This window comes from Bos taurus, chromosome 2, assembly GCF_002263795.3.
Source record: "Bos taurus isolate L1 Dominette 01449 registration number 42190680 breed Hereford chromosome 2, ARS-UCD2.0, whole genome shotgun sequence".
NCBI classification, from domain to species: Eukaryota; Metazoa; Chordata; class Mammalia; order Artiodactyla; family Bovidae; genus Bos; species Bos taurus.
This window is the reverse complement of record NC_037329.1, coordinates 26196451-26216363: the sequence shown is the minus strand read 5'-3', so window position 1 is coordinate 26216363 and position 19913 is coordinate 26196451. Positions and strand designations below refer to the sequence as shown.

Here is a 19913-nt window from a genome sequence, read left to right as displayed (position 1 = left end):
GTCAAGTCTGACTCTTTGCAACCCCGTGGACTGTAGCCTGCCAGGTTCCTCTGTCCATCAAATTTTCCAGGCAAGAGTACTGGAGTGAGTTGCCATTTCCTCTTCCAAGGGATCTTTCCAGCCCAGGGATCGAACCCAGGTCTCCTGCATTGCAGGCAGATTCTTTACCAACTGAGCCACCAGGGAAACCCATTAGTTAGCTAGGTAGAACTCCTATACCAAAGTACCACAGACCGGGTGGCTTAAACAGCAGAAATTTATTTCTTCAAAGTTCGGGAGACTAGTAGTCAAACTAAGATGTCAGCAAAGTTGGTTCCTTCTGAGGGCTTTCTCTATGGCTTGAGGATGACCATCTTCCCTCTGTTACAGAGTCTTCCTTCCGTGTGTCTGTGCCCTAATCTCTTTTTTAAAGAACACTGGTCATATGGATTAACTTCCTCCCACCCCTACGCCCCATAACCTCATTTTACCTTGATTACCTCTTTAAAGGCTCTATCTCCAAATACATTCTGAGGTACTGGAGATTAGGACTTCACCATATATGAATTGGGGCAGGCTTCCCTGGTGGCTCAGACAGTAAATAATCCATCTGCAATGCAGGAGACCCAGGTTTGATCTCTGGGTTGGGAAGATCCTCTGAGAAGGAAATGGCAACTCACATCAGTATTCTTGCCTGGGAAATCTCATGAACAGAGGAGCCTGGTGGTCTACAGTCTGTGGGGTTGCAAAGAGTCGGACACGACTGAGACTAACACACACACACTAACACACACACACACAGTCATATGAATTGGGGTGTGAGGAAGTTACAATTTAACCATAGCAGGGGATGAGATGGTGGTGGTGGAGGCTACTTAATCAGGGATTTTCTAATAGTGCTCAGAGAAGGTTCCAGAGTCTAAGGTGACAGACTGTCCTGGTTTGCCTAGTTCTGAGGTTTCCCGGGCTACAGGACTCTCAGTGCTGAACCCAGCAGCTGCAAGCAGACCAGGGCATTGGTGCTCCCTCTGGTCCCCCATGGGAGGCGCAGTGCAGGCACCCGTTCCCCAGCCTCGCTCAGCCAGAAGGACACCACTTCTCTCAGCTTATCCATCAGCATCCTAAGTAAGATTTAATTTAACAAAAGGGTGTCATGGCCCCAAATCATTAGGAAACCACTTGATTCGAGGGCTTCCAGGGTCCTCTCCCACTGCCACGGGCTATGATTTCATTTCACTTGCGCACACCGAATTCTTGCCATTTGTTGGAAACTGATAACTGATTGCTACTGCTGCTGCTAAGTCGCCTCAGTCGTGTCTGACTCTGTGCGACCCCATAGACGGCAGCCCACCAGGATCCCCCATCCCTGGGATTCTCCAGGCAAGAATACTGGAGTGGGTTGCCATTTTGGAGCAGAGCAAATTTGGTTCTCATTTGGTTTGTGGCTGAGGGTAAAATAGAACAGAGCAAGAAGCTGTGCTGCCTCTGCTGAGGCAGAACATGGTGCTGAGCCTTTGTGACGGCGACTGTCACTGGTCGGCAGTCACCACGTTCACTTCATTCTGTCTTCATCCTCTTAGACTCATAGGCACAATGTGGAGTGGGTGGCAGAAGCAGCCCCACCATGCCAGTGAGGAAACTGAGGCCCAGAGAGATGCGTTGCTAGGCAGATCTTGGGGCTGGGCAGGGCAGGGCCTGGATCGTGCAGGCATTTTGGCTCAGTACCTCTGTCAGTGGCGCTGAGCCCAGATGCAAGTGGAGAAACAGGGCCTGTCCTGGTGAGTATAAAGTAATTCTACCCACATCGATGGGCCAGATTCTTCTCTCCAGGAAACACATCTCATTACCCTCCCCATCCCCACTTGTCTGACCTTAATCAACATCCCCAGTTGATCCCGCCTTTCGCTTTTGTAAAAGCTGAGCTGAAGAGCCGTTCCCAAGGTGTTCGGAGGTTTTGAGGATCTTGCAATAAAGGACAGTGAATTACATAGTGACAAAATTGTTCACTTGCTAATTCTTTTTCATGTCTTCTGATGAGATTAAGGGGAAAGTTTGTGCTAGTCTTTAACTCTACCCCATCACTCCATGATCTCCTTCTTTTCCCCAAAAGAACAGGGGCAGCAGTCCCTGACTGTGCTTGAACAACTGTTGCTTTTAGTATAATCATCTTTTCACAGTTAATTTTGATATATGGCAAATGATTTAGGGTAGGGATATGAAGTGCTTTTAAAAGATATATATATGGGACTTCCCAGTGATTAAGACTCCAGACTTCCATTGCCAGGGGTGTGGGTTTGATCCCTGATCGAGGAACTAAGATCCTACACGCCATGTTGTTATTGTTGTTCAGTCACTCAGTCATGTCCAGCTCTTTGTGACACCATGGACTGCAGCACACCAGGCTTCCCTGGAGTTTGCACAAGCTCATGTCCATTGAATTGGTGATGCCATCCAACCATCTCATCCTCTGTTGTCCCCTTCTCCTCCTGCCTTCAATCTTTCCCAGCATCAGGGTCTTTTCCATTGAGTCAGCTTTTCTCATCAGGTGGCCAAAGTATTGGAGCTTCGGCTTTAGCATCAGTCCTTCCAATGAATATTCAGGGTTGATTTCCTTTAGGATTGACTGGTTTGATCTTCCTGCTGTCCAAGGGACTCTCAAGAGTCTTTTCCAACATCACAGTTCAAAAGCATCAATTCTTTGATGCTCAGCCTTCTTTATGGTCCAACTCTCACATCCGTACATGCCTACTGGAAAAACCATAGCTTTGATTACATGGCTCTTTGTTGGCAAAGTGATCTCTCTTCTTTCTAGCATGTCTAGGTTTGTCATAGTTTTTCTTCCAAGGAGCAATCATCTTTTAATTTCATGGCTGCAGTTACCGCCCACTATGATTTTGGAGCCCAAGAAATAAAAATCTGTCACTGTTTCCTTTGTTTCCTCATCTGTTCGCCATGAAGTGATGGGATGAGATGCCATGATATTAGTTTTTTGAATGTTGAGTTGTAAGCCAGCTTTTTCCTGTTCCTCTTTCACTTTCATCAAGAGGCTCTTTAGTTCCTCTTCATTCTTTGCCATTAGGGTGGTGTTATCTGTATATCTGAGGTTGTTGATATTTCTCCCAGCAGTCTGTGGCAACAGAAAAATTTAAAAAAAAAAGACATTTATTTATGTAAAAAAGCAAGTCATTTAAATTAGTAGCTAATAGCACAGGTAACATACATATATGGCAAGAATTGTGAAACATGTGCTGAGAAAGGTGGATTTTGGGAAACACTGGCCAAGGGGAAAGCTTAGAGTTCATTAGAATCTTGAAACCAGAAGATGAAAATCAGGAGTTGTTTGACAACCTGACCTCTTAGGGTCATTGTCTCAGCCCAGGATGAGCCTGGCCTGGGCTCTCAAGGTGCTGGTTGGAGACCCCTTCAGAGCATGAAATTTCTGCCAGGTGGACTCTGGAAAGACAGATTCCCTCCCAGTATCAATACCACAGATATTGGGATTTTGTTTGGTTTTGGCAGTGGTTTTCAATATCTTTGAAATGCCCCCATCAGGAAGGGTAAGGATGAAAAGTGAATTTTTGTTCCAAGTCAAAAGGCTGTGTCTTGAGTGAATGCAGTCTGGAAATAATTAGAAGTGGAAATTGGATTGCCCAGCATGAGGCAGAAGGGCTCACTCCAGGTGGACACCTGGGGACTGGATGCTGTGGTTGTTCCTGTTGGAGTCTAATGGCCCCTTTCCTGAGATTAGAAACAACCTGGGGTTGAGACCCCTCTTCTAGCCTTGGAGTAACTATACTTGAAGGAGCTTTTTCATGGGACCAGTCTAGGGTGACTTTGTTTGCCTGCCAAGCTTGCTGCTGGTACTTTAAAGTACTTAAATTTTACAGGGCCAAGTCCTTGTTAAATAGAATACTGCTAAGGTGGGGTGAGCTTGCAGCTTCTGATTAGCCATTCAGTGTGATTCCCACAGTAGGCTGTTGCTGTGTGGATGGGGTCTGGCTTGGCTAATCCTTGCAGGACCTAAGACCTGGATGACAATGGATACTGTGCACTGACTGATGCTATTACCAGATCCAATTTAGGTTCTCTTATCTGCTCACACCAAAGCCAATCCACCAACAGCGGGGTGTGGTGAAAGAAAGTTCAATGTTTTCTGCAGGACATCAACCAAAGAGAATAGACAGCCGATGCCCCAAAGACCTGAACTCCCTGATGGCTTTGGGGAAGGACTTTTAAAGGCAGTGTGAGGGAGGGTGTGTGATCGACTTGTGCACAAGCATCTCGGATTGGTTGGGATCAAGGTGAAGCTGCAAGCATCATCAGCTTTCTAGTTTCAACCAGTCTAGAATCTCTGTTCTTATGGTCAGCAGTTTTCATCTGGTTGCGGTCTTCTTCCTGTAGAAACAATTCAGAAATGTGTGTCAGGCTTTTATCTGTATCTTTCAGCGAACTGGGAGTTTAGTGTTTCTGCTATGTGGTGAATTTATAGTCTAAGTTGTTACCAGTTTCTTGGCCCAATAGCTATTCTTTGTTTTTACATCCTCACATTTCCTAATCATTAATGCTTGAGCCAGCCTTTCGAGACTCAAGGGAGTCCTGGGAGATTTAACATAAGCTTTCTGAAAGGACAGGGACATAGGGGTTTGTACAGGTACCAGATCCTTCTTCCTAACAGAGACTTTGCACACAGAGGCTGGGTGCTAGTTTCTAGTGACCATCAGAGAGACCTGATCAAGGTTACATAATTTAGCTGTAAAGATCTCAGACCTGAGACTTTCAGATTTTTTCCTGGCATCAGCAGCCACTACTAGCAACCTAGAATGAGGTTGTCTGGTCATGACTGGACATCCTCTTTGGCCCTTTTACTCCCTCCTTCTGTGTGGATATAATCTCCCCTTTTAGGATTGTGTTTTTGAAGATGTTCCAGAGCCATGCTGCCCACCCTCTATCTACTACCCGCATTTCTTAAAGAGGCTTCAAATCTCTTAAAAAAAAAAAAAAGTCTTCTTAAAATACAAGGGGACAGTTAAAAAAAGGAAAGTACCACAAGATTGCTGGTTAAGAAATAAAAATACTCTTGTTTCAAAAGCCCACTGACACTAATCCTGTGATCTCTTGCTCATAACAAGCTTTTCTTCCCACCAGGAGACATCTGTATGGATTGTTTCATTACAACGCCACGATGCTTGGACTTGAATCACTTCCAGATCCCACAGATACCTGGGAAATTATAGAGACCATAGGTAAAGGCACCTATGGCAAGGTCTACAAGGTGACTAATAAGAGAGATGGGAGCCTGGCTGCAGTAAAAATTCTAGATCCAATCAGTGTAAGTACCCACAATATAGGGTTTCATGCACACTGAGTTTTCAACTTCCTTCTTGATTCTGGGGGTGATTTTCTAGAGATACTGAAACCTGGCATGATATCCCAAAATGAGTTATGACTCCCTGGCCCTCCTGAATGAAGTGACGTGAAGTGAAGTTGCTCAGTCGTGTCTGACTCTTTGCAACCCCAGGGACTGTAGCCTACCAGGATTCTCCGTTCATGGGATTTTCTAGGCAAGAATACTGGAATGGGTTGCCATTTCCTTCTCCAGGGAATCTTCCCAACCCAGGGATTGAACCTGGGTCTCCCGCATTATAGGCAGACACTTTACTGTCTGAGCCACCAGGGAAGTCCAGCCCATCTGAATGAAGGGACTTCATCTGGGGTCAAAAGTTCCTTTGCTTTCCCCTTTTGTCCATTTTACTATTGTTTTGGTTTTAGTCCCCAGGGCTCTTCAACAGTTATTCTCTTGTTAAGAGTGATGTTTTAGGTTTACACAGTCTGGTCTCTCTGTAAGTTACAAAGTGGCCCAGACTTGTGGTGTTCAGTCATCTTAGCCTGGCATCATAATTCAGAGCACTGAACACTGAGCTTACAATGCTGTCCACTCTTTAGTACAGTGAGGTTATAAGTGTTGTATCCTGGTTGGATCCCTTTGCACTACTTCTCTTTAATTGCTTTGAAAATTCAGACATTTTTAAATTTTAAAAAGATATTTATGATATTATTATTAAAGATATATAATGAAGACATTTTACTGATTAACAACTAGGAGGCTTTAGTTGGTATTTCAGGATATGGTAATGATGACATAAAAAATGCAGACTAAATATGCTTTATTAAGGGGTTGCCTGATCATGGCATCAGTTCTGTACCCTACCTCACACATTATACTGAATTCAGCATGCATTTTTCCCCCTATATAGGATATGGATGAAGAGATTGAGGCAGAATACAACATTTTGCAGTTTCTCCCGAATCATCCCAATGTTGTAAAGTTTTACGGAATGTTTTACAAAGCGGATCACTGTGTGGGAGGACAGCTGTGGCTGGTCCTGGAGGTAAGAGGCTCCCGCTGGGTGACCATCGATTCAGACAGAGCAGGGGTGAGCAGACTCGTTATTGCTTAAATAGTATAAGATGCACATTTAGGGGAAATGATCTCTCCTGCATACACAGGTACCTTACCAGATGTGGTATTCTCTACATTCTTACAGGTAGGCTGTGTGCTGAAAATGTGCATGTTTCTCTGCTTCTGAGGTTTTAACAATCTTTTTTTCTAATACAATGAATATAAAAATACAGTTGGAAAAGGTTATTTTCTACTCCAGGCTGGGAAAATTTCACAGAAAACATGTTCCAACTGATTGCAGCTCATTTTCAAAAGTTGTTAACCCAAGGTTTACTTGCTTGCCAAATTTGAATCAGCCCATTCATGGCCATTAATCCTCATCTCAGGTTGGATTTCCTGAAAATAAACTCTGACAGTTGTGTATGGAAGGTTATTGGAGAGTTCCTCTTTTGGGGGCTAGACCTGGACGGAAGGTGGGATTGGACAAGAGAGATAGGAAACATCAGTGTAGGTGCAACAGAGGCCTCAGCCCATCCTCAGGGAGAAGAAGACCTGGGATGCTCTTATAGGGTCGTCCTGTATTTTATCTTTGCATCAACCAATCACTGGGTGCATGCCACCCTGGGTGGGCATGTGGCCTTGGGGGAGGAAGTTTCCTGTAGCTAGGCACAATTCCTGGTGAGAGTTGCCTCTGAGACTTGGGAGCAGGGAGCAGCTGATATTCCTGGCCACATCTGCTTTGAAGAGACAGTCTGAAGCCAGCATCACTGTATCCTCTATAGTCTTGCCCTTCTTTCTCCCTTGTTAATGAATGTGTGTAACTGGGTGCAAAAGAGTCCATTCCCTGCAAATACAGTTCGTCCGTGGGACTAACATGGCAACAACGCAGTGACAGCATGTGAAGTCAGTATATTAGGACAGGTCTGTTGTATTGCCTCGTGCTCACGAGGCCCACCCTCATCTGTCCTAGACTCCACCCCTCTGAACCAGCCTCCGTGCCTGAGGTCACACGTGTGATCCAGGAGTGTGGGGACAGGTGTGAAAGCTTTAAGAGAGAAGCAACAAAGGGGAGGTCAGTCCTGGATTCACCGTCTGGGGTCTTTTGTTGAAAACCTCCCATCTGGCTCTGGGAGGGCCTGGTCATGAGACAATATATACTGGATGCCGTAGCAACCATGTATGAGAAATTCATTTGTTGTATTTAGATGGGATAATCTGCAAGGAACATTTCTATCACACTAGTTGCGCTCTTCAGAATATAAAGATGTAAGGGATTTTGGTTTTTAGAAATCATCTTTTTCTGTTTAGTTGATTGGTTACGTCACATAGCATGTTCTCATAGTATCATCTTTTGGATTTTATTATCCCCCACTCCTTCCCTGGGAATATTACAGATTTTATCCTGTGTACAAAGCTCTAGAATATTCATAACATTAATTTTTAAATGCTTATTCTCGTGCAATATGGAAAGTAATACTTCTAGGATCTCTGAAATAATAATTTCTAATGTCTCTAGGGTTATATTCTTCTTAAACTCTGTAAGATCTCAATGTTTTAAACTTGATTATCATTTAATAATATAAGTACAGTGACCAAGAAGTTCTAGTTTCTTTTCATTTTACCCCAACTTAAAAAGACTCTGCATTCAGATATAGAAAACTGGACCTTCCAGGGGTTTTCCAGAGCCTGAAAAGGGACTGTCCCCCCCTCCATTTGACGAGTGGGTAGGTAGGCTGCTCAGACCTGCCACCACCTGGAGAATAAGTGCTCTTCCCCATGAGGAGTGACTGAATGTTAGCCCCTCAGGCACAGCTGAGGCAGCCCGAAGGGGCTGCACCTGGCCTTGAAAGATGAGAAGGAGCTCAGAACTGTGAACTGGATCTTGTGCAAATACTCCCCCGCGGACTGTCGCTTGCTTTTTCTGGGTGACTAAGCACAGATAATGAGGTTGCCCTGGCACACTGAATTATTCATGCCTCGGCAATACAGTATGCAGATATTATACCTTTTGCGGGTTCTGTTGGTCCATGCCCAAGCTGATGGCACGGGGAACCAGACATCCTCAGTCTTTTCTGTCTAGGAATGGGCCATCCACGCCAGGCTCCTGGGTTAGCTGTGTCCAGTGCCTCCAGTACGCTTATAGACACAGATTCCTGGACTCCTAGAGCTGGCAGGGACCTTGGTCTTCCTTCAGGTCACTCTCCTAGTGTTCACTTGAGGAATAGAGACCCAGAGAAGGAGTGGCATGCCTACCGTCCCATAACCAGTTATACGGCAGAACTAGAGAAGGATTGCACTTCGCTTTTCTCCCATTCTGTGTTGCTGCTGCCCATGATGCTGTCTGTCAGGTCCGGGAAATAGACTTTGGATCTCTGGTTGAAATGGCAGCAGTTCCTGATTATACACACACACACACACACACACACACACACACACCCCCTCCGCTGGAAGATAATGACAGTCCACACAGTGCCTTGACCATGCTGCGCCGCCTATAGCTTTTTAATGAGTGCTTTAGGAAACTTGCATAATAAAATTATGGTCTGTTTAATATTGCTCCCTTCATCCTGTATATTGAGATTAAATTTATATTGCCTTTGCTCTTTCCTTGCTGAATATGATGAAAGGAACCGTGAGAAGCTATTCCGCAAAGCAATTCTTGAGGATAGAAAACTGTTATTAATAACCCTCCTAAATCACCACAACTCTGAAAACAAGAGCAAATAAAAATGTCATTTCTGAAATTAAGTACTAATTGTTACCAGAAAGCAAACCAAAGCTTTCCTCAGTGACAGACAACTACTATAGGAGAAAGATATGGAGACAAACATACATAATAATCTTTTGGATAATTTGTGAATAAGTTTTATCCTAGTTAATGTTAAATTCAGAAAATCTACAAGTTGTATTATCTCTCACCTAAATGAAACATAATAAGAAATTAGACCTTTAAGAAAAGCTCCATATTCAGACAAAATGCCTAGTATTTGCTAAGACATGAAATATATTTTTTTCTGTTTTCCTTTGGTATAAAACTTTCCACTGGTAAATACTATTTATGCTCAAATAATATGTTCAACTTAAAAGAAATAGTTGAGCGTTTAGAGTGCTAGTGACAATGTAAACTAAAAAAATACTCCTTATATTTTAAAACCAAATAAAAGAATTATTTGAAACCTGTTTTTCCTCTCAAAGATCTATGTGTAAGTTCAGTATCTAAGCCAAAGTGGGGGGAAATGATACCTCTGTTCAGATTTTGCATTTATTTATTTAAGGCCCTAGAAAGTCCAGTCTAAGCCCCATTATATTGCAAGTTACCACCTTAAAGCATTTCCACCCATTGGAATGAGTGGCATGAGTCAAGGTTATCATGTTAATAAGTCAGGGTCATAGTGGAACCCTAATGGTCTGAACCATGTTTTGATTGGCCAGAGATGGTTAGAAAGCCCTGGAGCACAGAACACTGACTCCAATGACAGTTTCTGGCTGGATTCTAGAATGAGAGTCATTGGAGTGCCTGGGGGTCAGAAGGAAAGTACAGAACATTTGGGAGTGGAGAAGGCAAGAACTTGGAAATGCAGCTGAGTTGCACCCTATATTCATGTGCTATCTTTATTCAGCAAAAACAAGAGGGCCTAAGAAGCTGAAGTGTTGGAGTGATTCTGCCTACCCAACGAATCTACGATGTGCTCTGGAGAGAGGCTGAAATAGGAGGTGGGGGTCTTGGGGCCCTCCTGCCTCTCGCGGTGTGAGCATCTTCCTCCCAGCCCACCCTGACTGGAACTCCATGGTTTCAAGTGACATTGTTTTCATTCTTGTAGGGGCAAGACAGTGACTTCACTTTGTATCAGTAAAAAACACATGTCTCCCAATGCTGTGGAGGAAAACTATGTTGCTTGGCCTTCCTGAGAGGTGGACATTGTCTAACATGGTGCTCCCTAAGGCATCTTCAAGAGTAATTTTGATAATCCTCGCCTTTTGCTTTATGCCCTCTGTAGAACCTAACACCCTTGAAAGATCAAATCCACTGAACCAAAAAGCACTGAAAATAAATTCCTCCTATTTCTGTCCTCTTAGGGCAAATCAACATGCCAGTACAGGATCTACTTGAAGGTTAGAGTTTCAACTAGAATAAAGGTCTGGTGATTGTGTTGCATGGGTCATTCTTTAATAATGTAGAGGAAAGTTGATGGCTTATGGAGCAAGGAACATTTTATTGCTTGAAATTACGACCATCTTAGCAAACGCACATACTGTGATTGAATCAATATTCAACGATGTTTTGGAAAATAGATGTGGAATGTAAATGATTTTTCTGTTTTTCTTGGTTTGGAGCGAAACGCTCATTAAATTCAACATGCATCCAGCTGCCACATTTCCTGAATGCTGAGGGCATAGGGAGGAACGCAGGGATGCAGACCTACCTCTGTATTTGAGTCTGATGGCTGGCAGCGTGGGCGGGAATAAAAGGCTGCAGGTGCCAACCCTCAGGGGTGGGTGAAGTAGGAAGCTTGGCTGCCTCCTTACAGCTTTAAGAGGATTATATTATTTGATGCATTTAAATATAGTTCCCTTGTCATGCTTTTAAAGTGTTCAGTCCATTTCACTGAATATTTACTCTGATTAGACAATTGTCAGTGTGTACCTGCTTTCCTTTTTTATATCCAAGTACCCTAAGTCCTTTCCCTGTAACCCACAGGCTGCCCTTTAAAACCTTGCTAGTGGGCTTATCAGCTTCACAGGACTGCTTCCTCTAAAGGTACCCTGAGCCGTTTAATTATATGTTTCTTTGAGCCACAAGAAATCAGACAGCTCTTAAACTCTGACATTTAGCGAACAAAAGGCACCAACTGAGTCAGATTCTATTGTTGTTCTTAAATCTACAGCTGAGTTTTGATCCTGCTGACAAAATGGCTGCTTTTAATCCATCCGTAGGTTCTAGAGCTATAAAGAAAGTTTGTAAGTTGGCTACCCATCTAAAATGCCACCAAATAGGCTCTTGTTCCAGAAATGGCCAGATTGAAAGTAGGGCAGGAGAGAGACTAAAATGAGGTTTCAGGGGAAAATTCCAGGGTTGAGTTAGCTTGGATCATCACCCAGTATTTAATTTAAATGTTCTCTGGGTAGAATTTTAATAGTGCACTTGCAATTCAATAAAGCGTGTGCCTCCCTGAGATGGAAGCCAGACTGAGAAGTGGTTCTGATGAAGGTGTGGCAGTGCTTTGCGTGTCTATTACTGCTTTGGCTTTAGAGGATCAAAGAACTTTATTGATATTCTCACAAGATCCCTAGACTCTGTCTCTTAACTTTCTCTATCCAACTGGTCAAAAATTCGTGTCAATGCTATCTTATAAAAGCACCACCCCCCAACACCCACTCTGTATCTGTCCCTGATTCTTTGTCCTCAGGACTCTTGACTTATTGACCTTGCTTCTCTTGATTGCTTCAATATTCCTGACAGGTGTCTAGCTCCCTTTGTCTTCCTGTTCTGTCCACCCTCCAATCTGCTACCAAGGTCTTTCTAGAAATCTGAACAGACTTCCTGTCTAAAACCTGTTGCTAGCTTACCACTCCTATCCAATGGTATACTATGGTATCGTAATTCGTGTGCATTAAGTCCACACACTTTGGCAGGGCACGCCTGCATCCCCTGTCCCCCTTTCTACTTCTCCATCTCTCTGTGCTAGGTTCTGTCCCTTTGTCCCAACAGAGGCAGAGTACGTAGAATTCAGACACACAGACAGAGACACACACACGCACGTAGATGGACCGGCAAATAGAAACACTCCCACCCATCTCATTCTTTTGTGCTCCCTTCCTTGCACACGGTGTCCCTTTTCCAAGGACTCTCTTCTTGTTCACCTGCCATAAGCTCGTTTGTCCTTCAGATTCATTGTATGTGTTACATCCTCCAGGAAGAGCAGACTGTTCCCTCTCTACCCTGGCATGGCAGAGGTCACCCTTCCCTCTTCAGTGCCACCATACCCCTGGGCATACTCCACTTCCACCTGCCACTCATTACTCACGTGTCCATTTCTGGTGTTGAGCTCTTTGAGTGCAGGGACAGTGTTCATGATTGAGTGACACAAACTGGACAGTTACAAATGACTGAGAACCAAAAGGTCACTTTCTTTTCAATAGCTAAACCTAACATTGTTCTTGAGCCCCCAGCCTGCCTAGAGGAAATAGTTGATTTGAACTCATCCTGTTAAACGTAGTCAGCTGAGTACTTCTTTGGAAAGGGACAAGTTTGGGGAATTTGTTTCCCATTTTCACAATCCAGCTCAAAGCTTAGTCACTTGGATAAGGACTTAGCTTTTAAATGGTTTTCTTTTTCCCTGTTCCTGTCCTTCTCTGGGGTGACATTTCAATCTGAATACAGCAGATGCTCATGGCATCTGACATGTATGGCAATGAGACCACACTCCAACCGTGTGATGACCCTGAGTCCTCCTACTGTCTGCCTTTGGTATCTCCCTGTGTCTTAGGTCCCTGATACTCCTTATCATGGGGTCTTCCCTGTCTCTCCTTTTCATTCAAACTCTAGCCTTGACCTTGTTGCCAGTGCAGCATCAAGTTCTAAATCTCTTGCAAGTCATGAGCAGGCTGTTGTTATTGTTCAGTCCCTAAGTCATGTTCGACTATTTGCAGCCCCATGAACTGCAGCACGCCAGGCTTCCCTGTCCTTCACTGTCTTTTGGAATTTGTTCAAACTCATGTCCATTGAGTCAGTGGTGCCATCCAAACATCTCATCCTCTGTCACTCCCTTCTCCTCTTGCCCTCAATCTTTCCCAACATCAGGATCTTTTGCAATGAGTAGGCTCTTCACATCAGGTGGCCAAAGTATTGGAGTTTCAGCATTAGTCCTCCTGATGAATATTCAGGGTTGATTTTCTTTAGGATTGACTGGTTTGGTCTCCTTGATGTCCAAGGGACTCTCAAGAGTCTTCTCCAACACCACAGTTCAAAGGCATCGATTCTTTGGTGCTCAGCCTTTTTTATGGTCCAACTCTCACATCCATACATGACTACTGGAAAATCCATGGCTTTGACTATACTGACCTTTGTTGGCAAAGTAATGTCTCTGCTTTTTAATACACTGTCTAGGTTTGTCATTGCTTTTCTTCCAAGGAACAAACATATTTTAATTTCATGGCTGCAATCACCATCCACAGTGATTTTGGAGCCCAAGAAAATGTCACGGTTTCCATTGTTTCCCCACCTATTTGCCATGACATGATGGGACCAGATGCCATGATCTTAGTTTTTTGAATGCTGAGTTTTAAGCCAGCTTTTTCACTCTCCTCTTTAACCTTTATCAAGAGGCTCTTAAATTCCTCTTCGCTTTCAGCCATTAAAGTGGTATCATCTGCATATCCGAAGTTGTTGATATTTCTCCCAGCAATCTTGATTCCAGCTTGTGCTTCATCCAGCCTGACATTCGCATGATGTATTCTGCATAGAAGTTAAATAAGCAGGTGACAATATACAGCCTTGATGTACTCCTTTCTCAATTTGGAACCAGTCCGTTGTTCCATGTCTGGTTCTAACTGTTGCTTTTTGTCCTGCATACAGCCTTCTCAGGAGGCAGGTCAGGTGTAGGGACAGTTAGAATCCCAGGCTTGGTGGATCTTGTACAGCGTGGACACTGCTTTGTTGGCATGAGGCTCCTGTGAGGAGGTCTCCCTGCACATTTCTGAATAAAAGAGGTTCATATGAAGTAGTTTCATCATCATTATTCCTTTATACAACTCCCACTTCCAAAAGGGAGCATCCCCACCCTAATCTTACTCTCTCAAGCTCTCCAAGCTCTATGCCATCAGCCTCGGAAGGACTTTTTTTTGTGGGTCCAAAACATCCCTTCTGTCATGTTCTGCATTCTTACATGATCATCATTTGACTCTATGTTCAGTTTTCCTGTTTTTGTTCCCTTGAAATGTAAAATCTAATTGGAGGAGTCCTGAGAAAATTGTTTTATGTTTATTGAAAGTTTAGCTTTTAAGATTCTTCTATGAATCATGACACTGAAAATGCATTCACTTTTCAAGAGAATATTAGATTGAACATTGAATGTTATGTGCCCTTCAGGGTTATGTTAAGACATAGTTGAAATAAAAAGAATGTGGAATCCTTTGGAAGAAATTACGCTGGTACTCAATATTATGGTCATGAGAAATGTTGGTGTTGATTTAGCAAGTTACACCAAACATTGGTGGAGAGAGGATTCTGAGGACACTTATAAAATCCCAGACCACTATAGCCTTCAGTGCATTTCACTGTTCAGGATTCAGTGTTCAAGGATTCAGGAGGGAATCCTTTCTGAGAGATAGTGATTTATCATAGTTTTATTAAAGATTCCTAATTCTATACTGGGGCTTCCCAGGTGGCACTAGTGGTAAAGAAACTGCCTGCCACTGCAGAAGATGCAGGAGATGAGGTTTTGGTCCCTGGGTTGGGAAGATCACATAGAGGAGGCATGGCAACTGACTCCAGTGTTCTTGCCTTCAGAATCCCATGGACAGAGGAGCCTGGCGGGCTGCAGTCCATGGAGTCGTAAAGAGTCAGAAGCGACTCAGCCCCCACAAACAATTCTATATTGGATTTTTAGTTGAATAGTGTTTGTGAGCAACTTACATGGTAAAAACATGGGCAGATTCAGCTTAAGTTTTTTAAAACATGGGCAGATTCAGATAAGTTTCAGCTTATCTTGATTCTTAATGTGTGGGCAAGGTATCTGCCATGTATGTAGCAAGAAGAGATACATTCATCAAACAAAAACATTTCCTCACCATTTATTAAAACCTTGCAAATGTTTGTAATTAGAGTCAAATAGATCTTAATGTACTATTCCCTTGATAAAGAGTGTCTTCTTTTAGGAAAGGTGCTAATCTGTGCTCCCTCAGATTGCCTTGCTTACAAAAAGCCAGTTGACTCAAGCAGCCACAACCAGGGGACGCCCACTGTTCACTAGTTAACTCTTTCTCAAATTACACACAAAGTGCCAGGAGGAAACCTAGGTCTCTAAATCAGGGTCTTGACTTTATATGGACAAGGATGGCTCTGCACATCTGACAAAAGCTGTGAATTTTCTCAGCAGGAAAGTACAAGATGAATATACAACATGCTGCCTACAGTTTCAAGGTATATACAAGCCCTGCTCAAACCACTTAAGAACCCTTGATTTAAAATGGCATATAGCACACCCAAACCTACACATTGCCTTCTGCATTTAGTCAAAATTATCCTTGAAAACCCTTAAGTTGCTGTGAAAAAATAATATGCCTAGTTTATGTATCTAAAATCTCGGTATATTCTATAACAGAGAGCAAATATGAAAGCTGTACTTTTAGAATGTTTTTAATTATAGGGGAAAAAAAGAGCATAAAGTTGCTGAGCTTCTAAAGTTGAATATGAAAAGGTTAAATGAACATATGATGCGGCTCCATTCCATAAATCTGACATGCAGTAGCAACTCTAGAAAGAGCTGCTGGTTGGGCGTCTGGTGTCTGCAGTGCCAGCACTGGAGACAAGATTTGAAATAAAATTTATCCCCTCCCAAGAATCAAGGGCATTCATCTTGACTTTGTCTTTCCTTCAAACTGCATGTGTGTGTGTGTGTGTGTTTAAACAGACAGTATTCATGTAAAATTTCCAATAACAACTCACCATGATTATTATATGCATTCTCTTTTTAATGTCTAAATAATGTCTTGTGCTTTGCTATTTAACTTGAGAAAGAAGTCAACTTTTTTGGACTTGTATTTTCAATCATAAGTCATCACCTTGAATAAATATACACAAACACATACACACAGAGAACTAGATTTGTGCAATGGAAATGTGAAGTTTCATTGTTCCAACCTAGAGTTTTGTGATTTGCAAATTTACTACTTGAGGTCGGTAATTGGTGGGCTTTTCCTAATGTCTTTTTTCTTTTCTTTTTGTATGTATGCTCCTGCTGTCTCTCTCCCCGGCACCTCCTCTTGCAGCTGTGTAATGGGGGCTCAGTCACCGAGCTTGTCAAAAGTCTACTTAGGTGCAACCAGCGGTTGGACGAAGCAGTGATCTCATACATCTTATATGGGGCCCTCTTGGTAAGGACGTCCTTCAAGGTGGGGTCGAGGGGGCAGTTTGTCATTGGTTGGCTCCCCACAGCATACTAACAAGGGGAAACTGCTCTATAATATGCAAGGTGTATTAACAGCAGGGAGGTGTAGCCTAATATGGACTTTGATTAGATTTTAATAGTAGGGTAATTGTTTAAAACTAACCGTTGCAAATTTTCCTTTTCTCTTTCCTGTTGTTTGGTGGCGATGGGACTCCATGAAGGGCCTTCAGCATTTGCACAATAACCGAATCATCCACCGTGATGTCAAGGGGAATAACATTCTTCTGACAACAGAAGGAGGAGTTAAGCTCGTTGACTTTGGTAATGACGGCTTGTCGTTTGTTTTCTTGATGTGTGCAGTTTAGCCAAAGGCAGCCATTTATTGTGATCTCAGAAGACCGGGGCCTCTCTTCTACACCAAAGGCTGAGGGCCTTTCCAGTGACGCACAGGCTGGAGAGTCGGGGTGGGGAGCGGGGTTCACCAGATGGATCACCCTAGGAGATGCTGTTTGTTAATCTATTTTCAGCTTTAGAAGCAATTTTATTAAAGAGAGAATATGAAAGTGTTTCAAAAGAAAAATTTGATGGGAAAAACTTTGGTTTGTTGCGAAGGATTTCACAACTCAGGGCAATTGTCTATAATTTACATTTTGTCTATTATTCTTTTGCATATGAAAAGAGAAAACCGTTTGGTCTTTTAAATGACTTTCTCTAGCCTCAGGCATACTAATTCCCTGTGAGCAGAAGGTAAAATACTCCTTTGGGTCTGGAAACTAACATCCTTTAAATTGTGATTATTGCTGCTACATGTGAGGCTGGTTGAACTGGAAACATTAACAAGAAATGGAAGGGTGAGAGGAAACAGAGTTATATCACCTAAGGCCAGAGAACTATTAATATCTCCTTACAACACTCCTTGTATTGAATCCAACAAACCATTTGATTTTCCTTTTTAAGTTTATCAAATGGTTTAATCTTCTAAATGAATTTAACAACAGTTAGTCCTTCAGCATGACTGCTATAAATAATGAGAAAACATTTACAGAAGCACTTTTTAAAATGTTCTTTTTCAGTGTCAGCATAGGAGGAGAAAAGATGATTTTGTATGTTCATTGCTTTATTGGTAAGAAAGAATTTAGTGTTAAAATGTATCAGTGAATCATTTGCTCAGAAGAAATTACTCAAAGATAAATGAAATTGCACTAAGTAATTGGTCTGTTTTTTAAAAAAGCAAAGAAAAATTTTAGGGTGTTTAAATAGAGTTTAAAGAACCCTCTCTGGCTTCCTAATAAAGAGTAAAGAATGTAAGCAGTTAGTGAAACTACCCTCAAAAAACAACCCATGGTAGTTGGCAAATCTATGCCTAATGTTCTTAAAGATATGTTCTTTCCTGATGAGCACATGTATCCAAGTTTTTTAGTTCTTATTGACAACATTAGTGGCAACTATTGTCATTGTCTTAAGGGCTGTGGTAGATTTCTGCTTGGTATAAAACAGTACCTTATATTTGTAAAATGCTTTCCATTTTACAAATGCTTTTCATTTTCAAAATTTATGTCATTTTCACAGTTGTTCCCTTACTTGAGGTTTAAGAGCTCTTTGTGTTAGGTGTAATGAGCAGTATTGTCCCCAGTTTAAAGGTGAGAAAACTGAGACTCATTGTGAGGTTGTCTGCTTGAGGTCTAATAGGAAAAGGCATAATTGCTATGGGAAACAGGGCTTCTGACTGCTAATCCAATTCACCTTTATATCTGTTGTGGCATGAAAAAGAGAACTGACCAAAGACTAAAACAAAGTACATGGGAATTATATTAAAATTCAAGTCCTCAACATTGAGCCCTAGATAATAATAGTCTTGGTCTATTTCTTTTTCCATTTGACAAGTGTATTTTTCTTGACAGGTTTCCAGCCTTCTAGGTAAGATAAAGCACTGAAAATTTTTTACGTCTACACTGATGTTCAATTATAGATAATACATGCCAATTTTCTTCCTCCATCAAATGAAGCACCATTTTTAGATATCACCTGAAATATTTTGGAAATATAGTAGGAAGGTATTTGGGGTTAATCCTAGTTCTCGATGCTTTCTTTTGATTCCAATTTTGCAGCAGTACGGATAGAAATATTCACTAGAAAAAAAAATATCCTAGTGATTTAGACAGAGTGATAAATGCTCATACCTACAGTGCTCATAACTACAGCCTGTGAGCCAAGTCTGACCTGTGTCCCATTTTTGTTCACCCTATGAACTAAGAAGGATTTTTATATTTTTTAACAGTTGGGGAAAAAATCAAAAAAGAGTATGATACGTGAAAATGATATGCATCCCTAAATAAATTTTTGCGAAAACACAACCACTCTCATTTGCTTTTGTGTTATCTGAGCTGCTTTTGCAGAGTTGAGTAGTTGCAACAGAGCCTTAAGCTCACGAAGCCTAAGATATTTGCTGTCTGACCCTCTATGGAAGAAGTTTGCAAGCCCTGGTCTAGCATCGTCTGCTCGCTGCTGAATTATGACACGCTTTTCTTGTAGGTGTCTCAGCTCAACTCACCAGTACACGTCTACGGAGAAACACATCTGTTGGCACCCCATTCTGGATGGCCCCTGAGGTGAGCAGAGGGCATCTATTTCTGTGTATTTGTTGAAAGCCTTGGTACTATGCCTTTTTTATGGGAAAGTCACACACTTCACAAAACTTTCAGCAAGAAGGAAATCCTTTATCCTCATTGAACTGTGGGAGTTCTGATTTGGTGGGTGAGAGTGATGACACTTAATCTCAGGACTAAGTGACAGAGGCCCATAGAATACCTTCAGGCAGTTAGAAAAAAGGCCTCCTCCAGAAGACGCCATGTTCTCCAAGGGTCATGGCTTGGCAAGTTCATCCCACCATTGTGTAAATTAGCAGAGGTCACCTTCCCTGGATAGAGGCAGACCCAGTGACACATGGCTCAATGAAGAGACAGATTTCAGTTCCAGGTGGCCTTCAGAACAATATGCCATAGTCCTAGCTTTTTTTTTTTTTTAATACTGGATACATAACAACTTCTCTTGTGTGCTTTTTTCTATCTCTAGTGAAACCTGGGATTTGGGTCTAATTTTTAGTTCTGGCATCACCACAAAATCCTCTGTGAAATGACACATATAAAAGTTTGCAGAATTTCCAGGCTAGATACCAACAGACCCTGAAGCATAGCTACAGCTTTGCTTGTCAGATCAGCATTGAATTCCACAGCACTCCAGCCTGGGATCAAGCAAATGCCCTCTGTTAATAAGAGGACTTGTGTAGTCATCTCCTTAGAGATGGGGGGAAATGTATTATGAAAAACTACAAAGCCAGCAACATTAAAATTAACAGTTTTAATTTAATGAGACAAATGACATTGTTTTGTGAAACTCAGTTGTCCTTTGCAGTGTGAATCCATTTC

The 19913-nt window shown here is 42.3% G+C and overlaps 1 protein-coding gene across 1 annotated transcript in view; it reads left to right on the top strand.

Moving 5' to 3' along the window:
• Positions 1–1022: 1022 nt before the first annotated feature.
• LOC132342959 (myosin-IIIb-like) overlaps positions 1023–19913 on the top strand; it is a 40143-nt gene continuing 21252 nt past the window's right edge. Inside the window, exons 1-6 of the mRNA XM_059878113.1 lie at positions 1023–1104; positions 5125–5308; positions 6234–6368; positions 16370–16474; positions 16710–16809; positions 19021–19097. Coding sequence (XP_059734096.1) covers positions 5162–5308; positions 6234–6368; positions 16370–16474; positions 16710–16809; positions 19021–19097 — 564 coding nt within the window. The 5' untranslated portion in view covers positions 1023–1104; positions 5125–5161. The remainder of the gene's footprint in view (positions 1105–5124; positions 5309–6233; positions 6369–16369; positions 16475–16709; positions 16810–19020; positions 19098–19913) is intronic.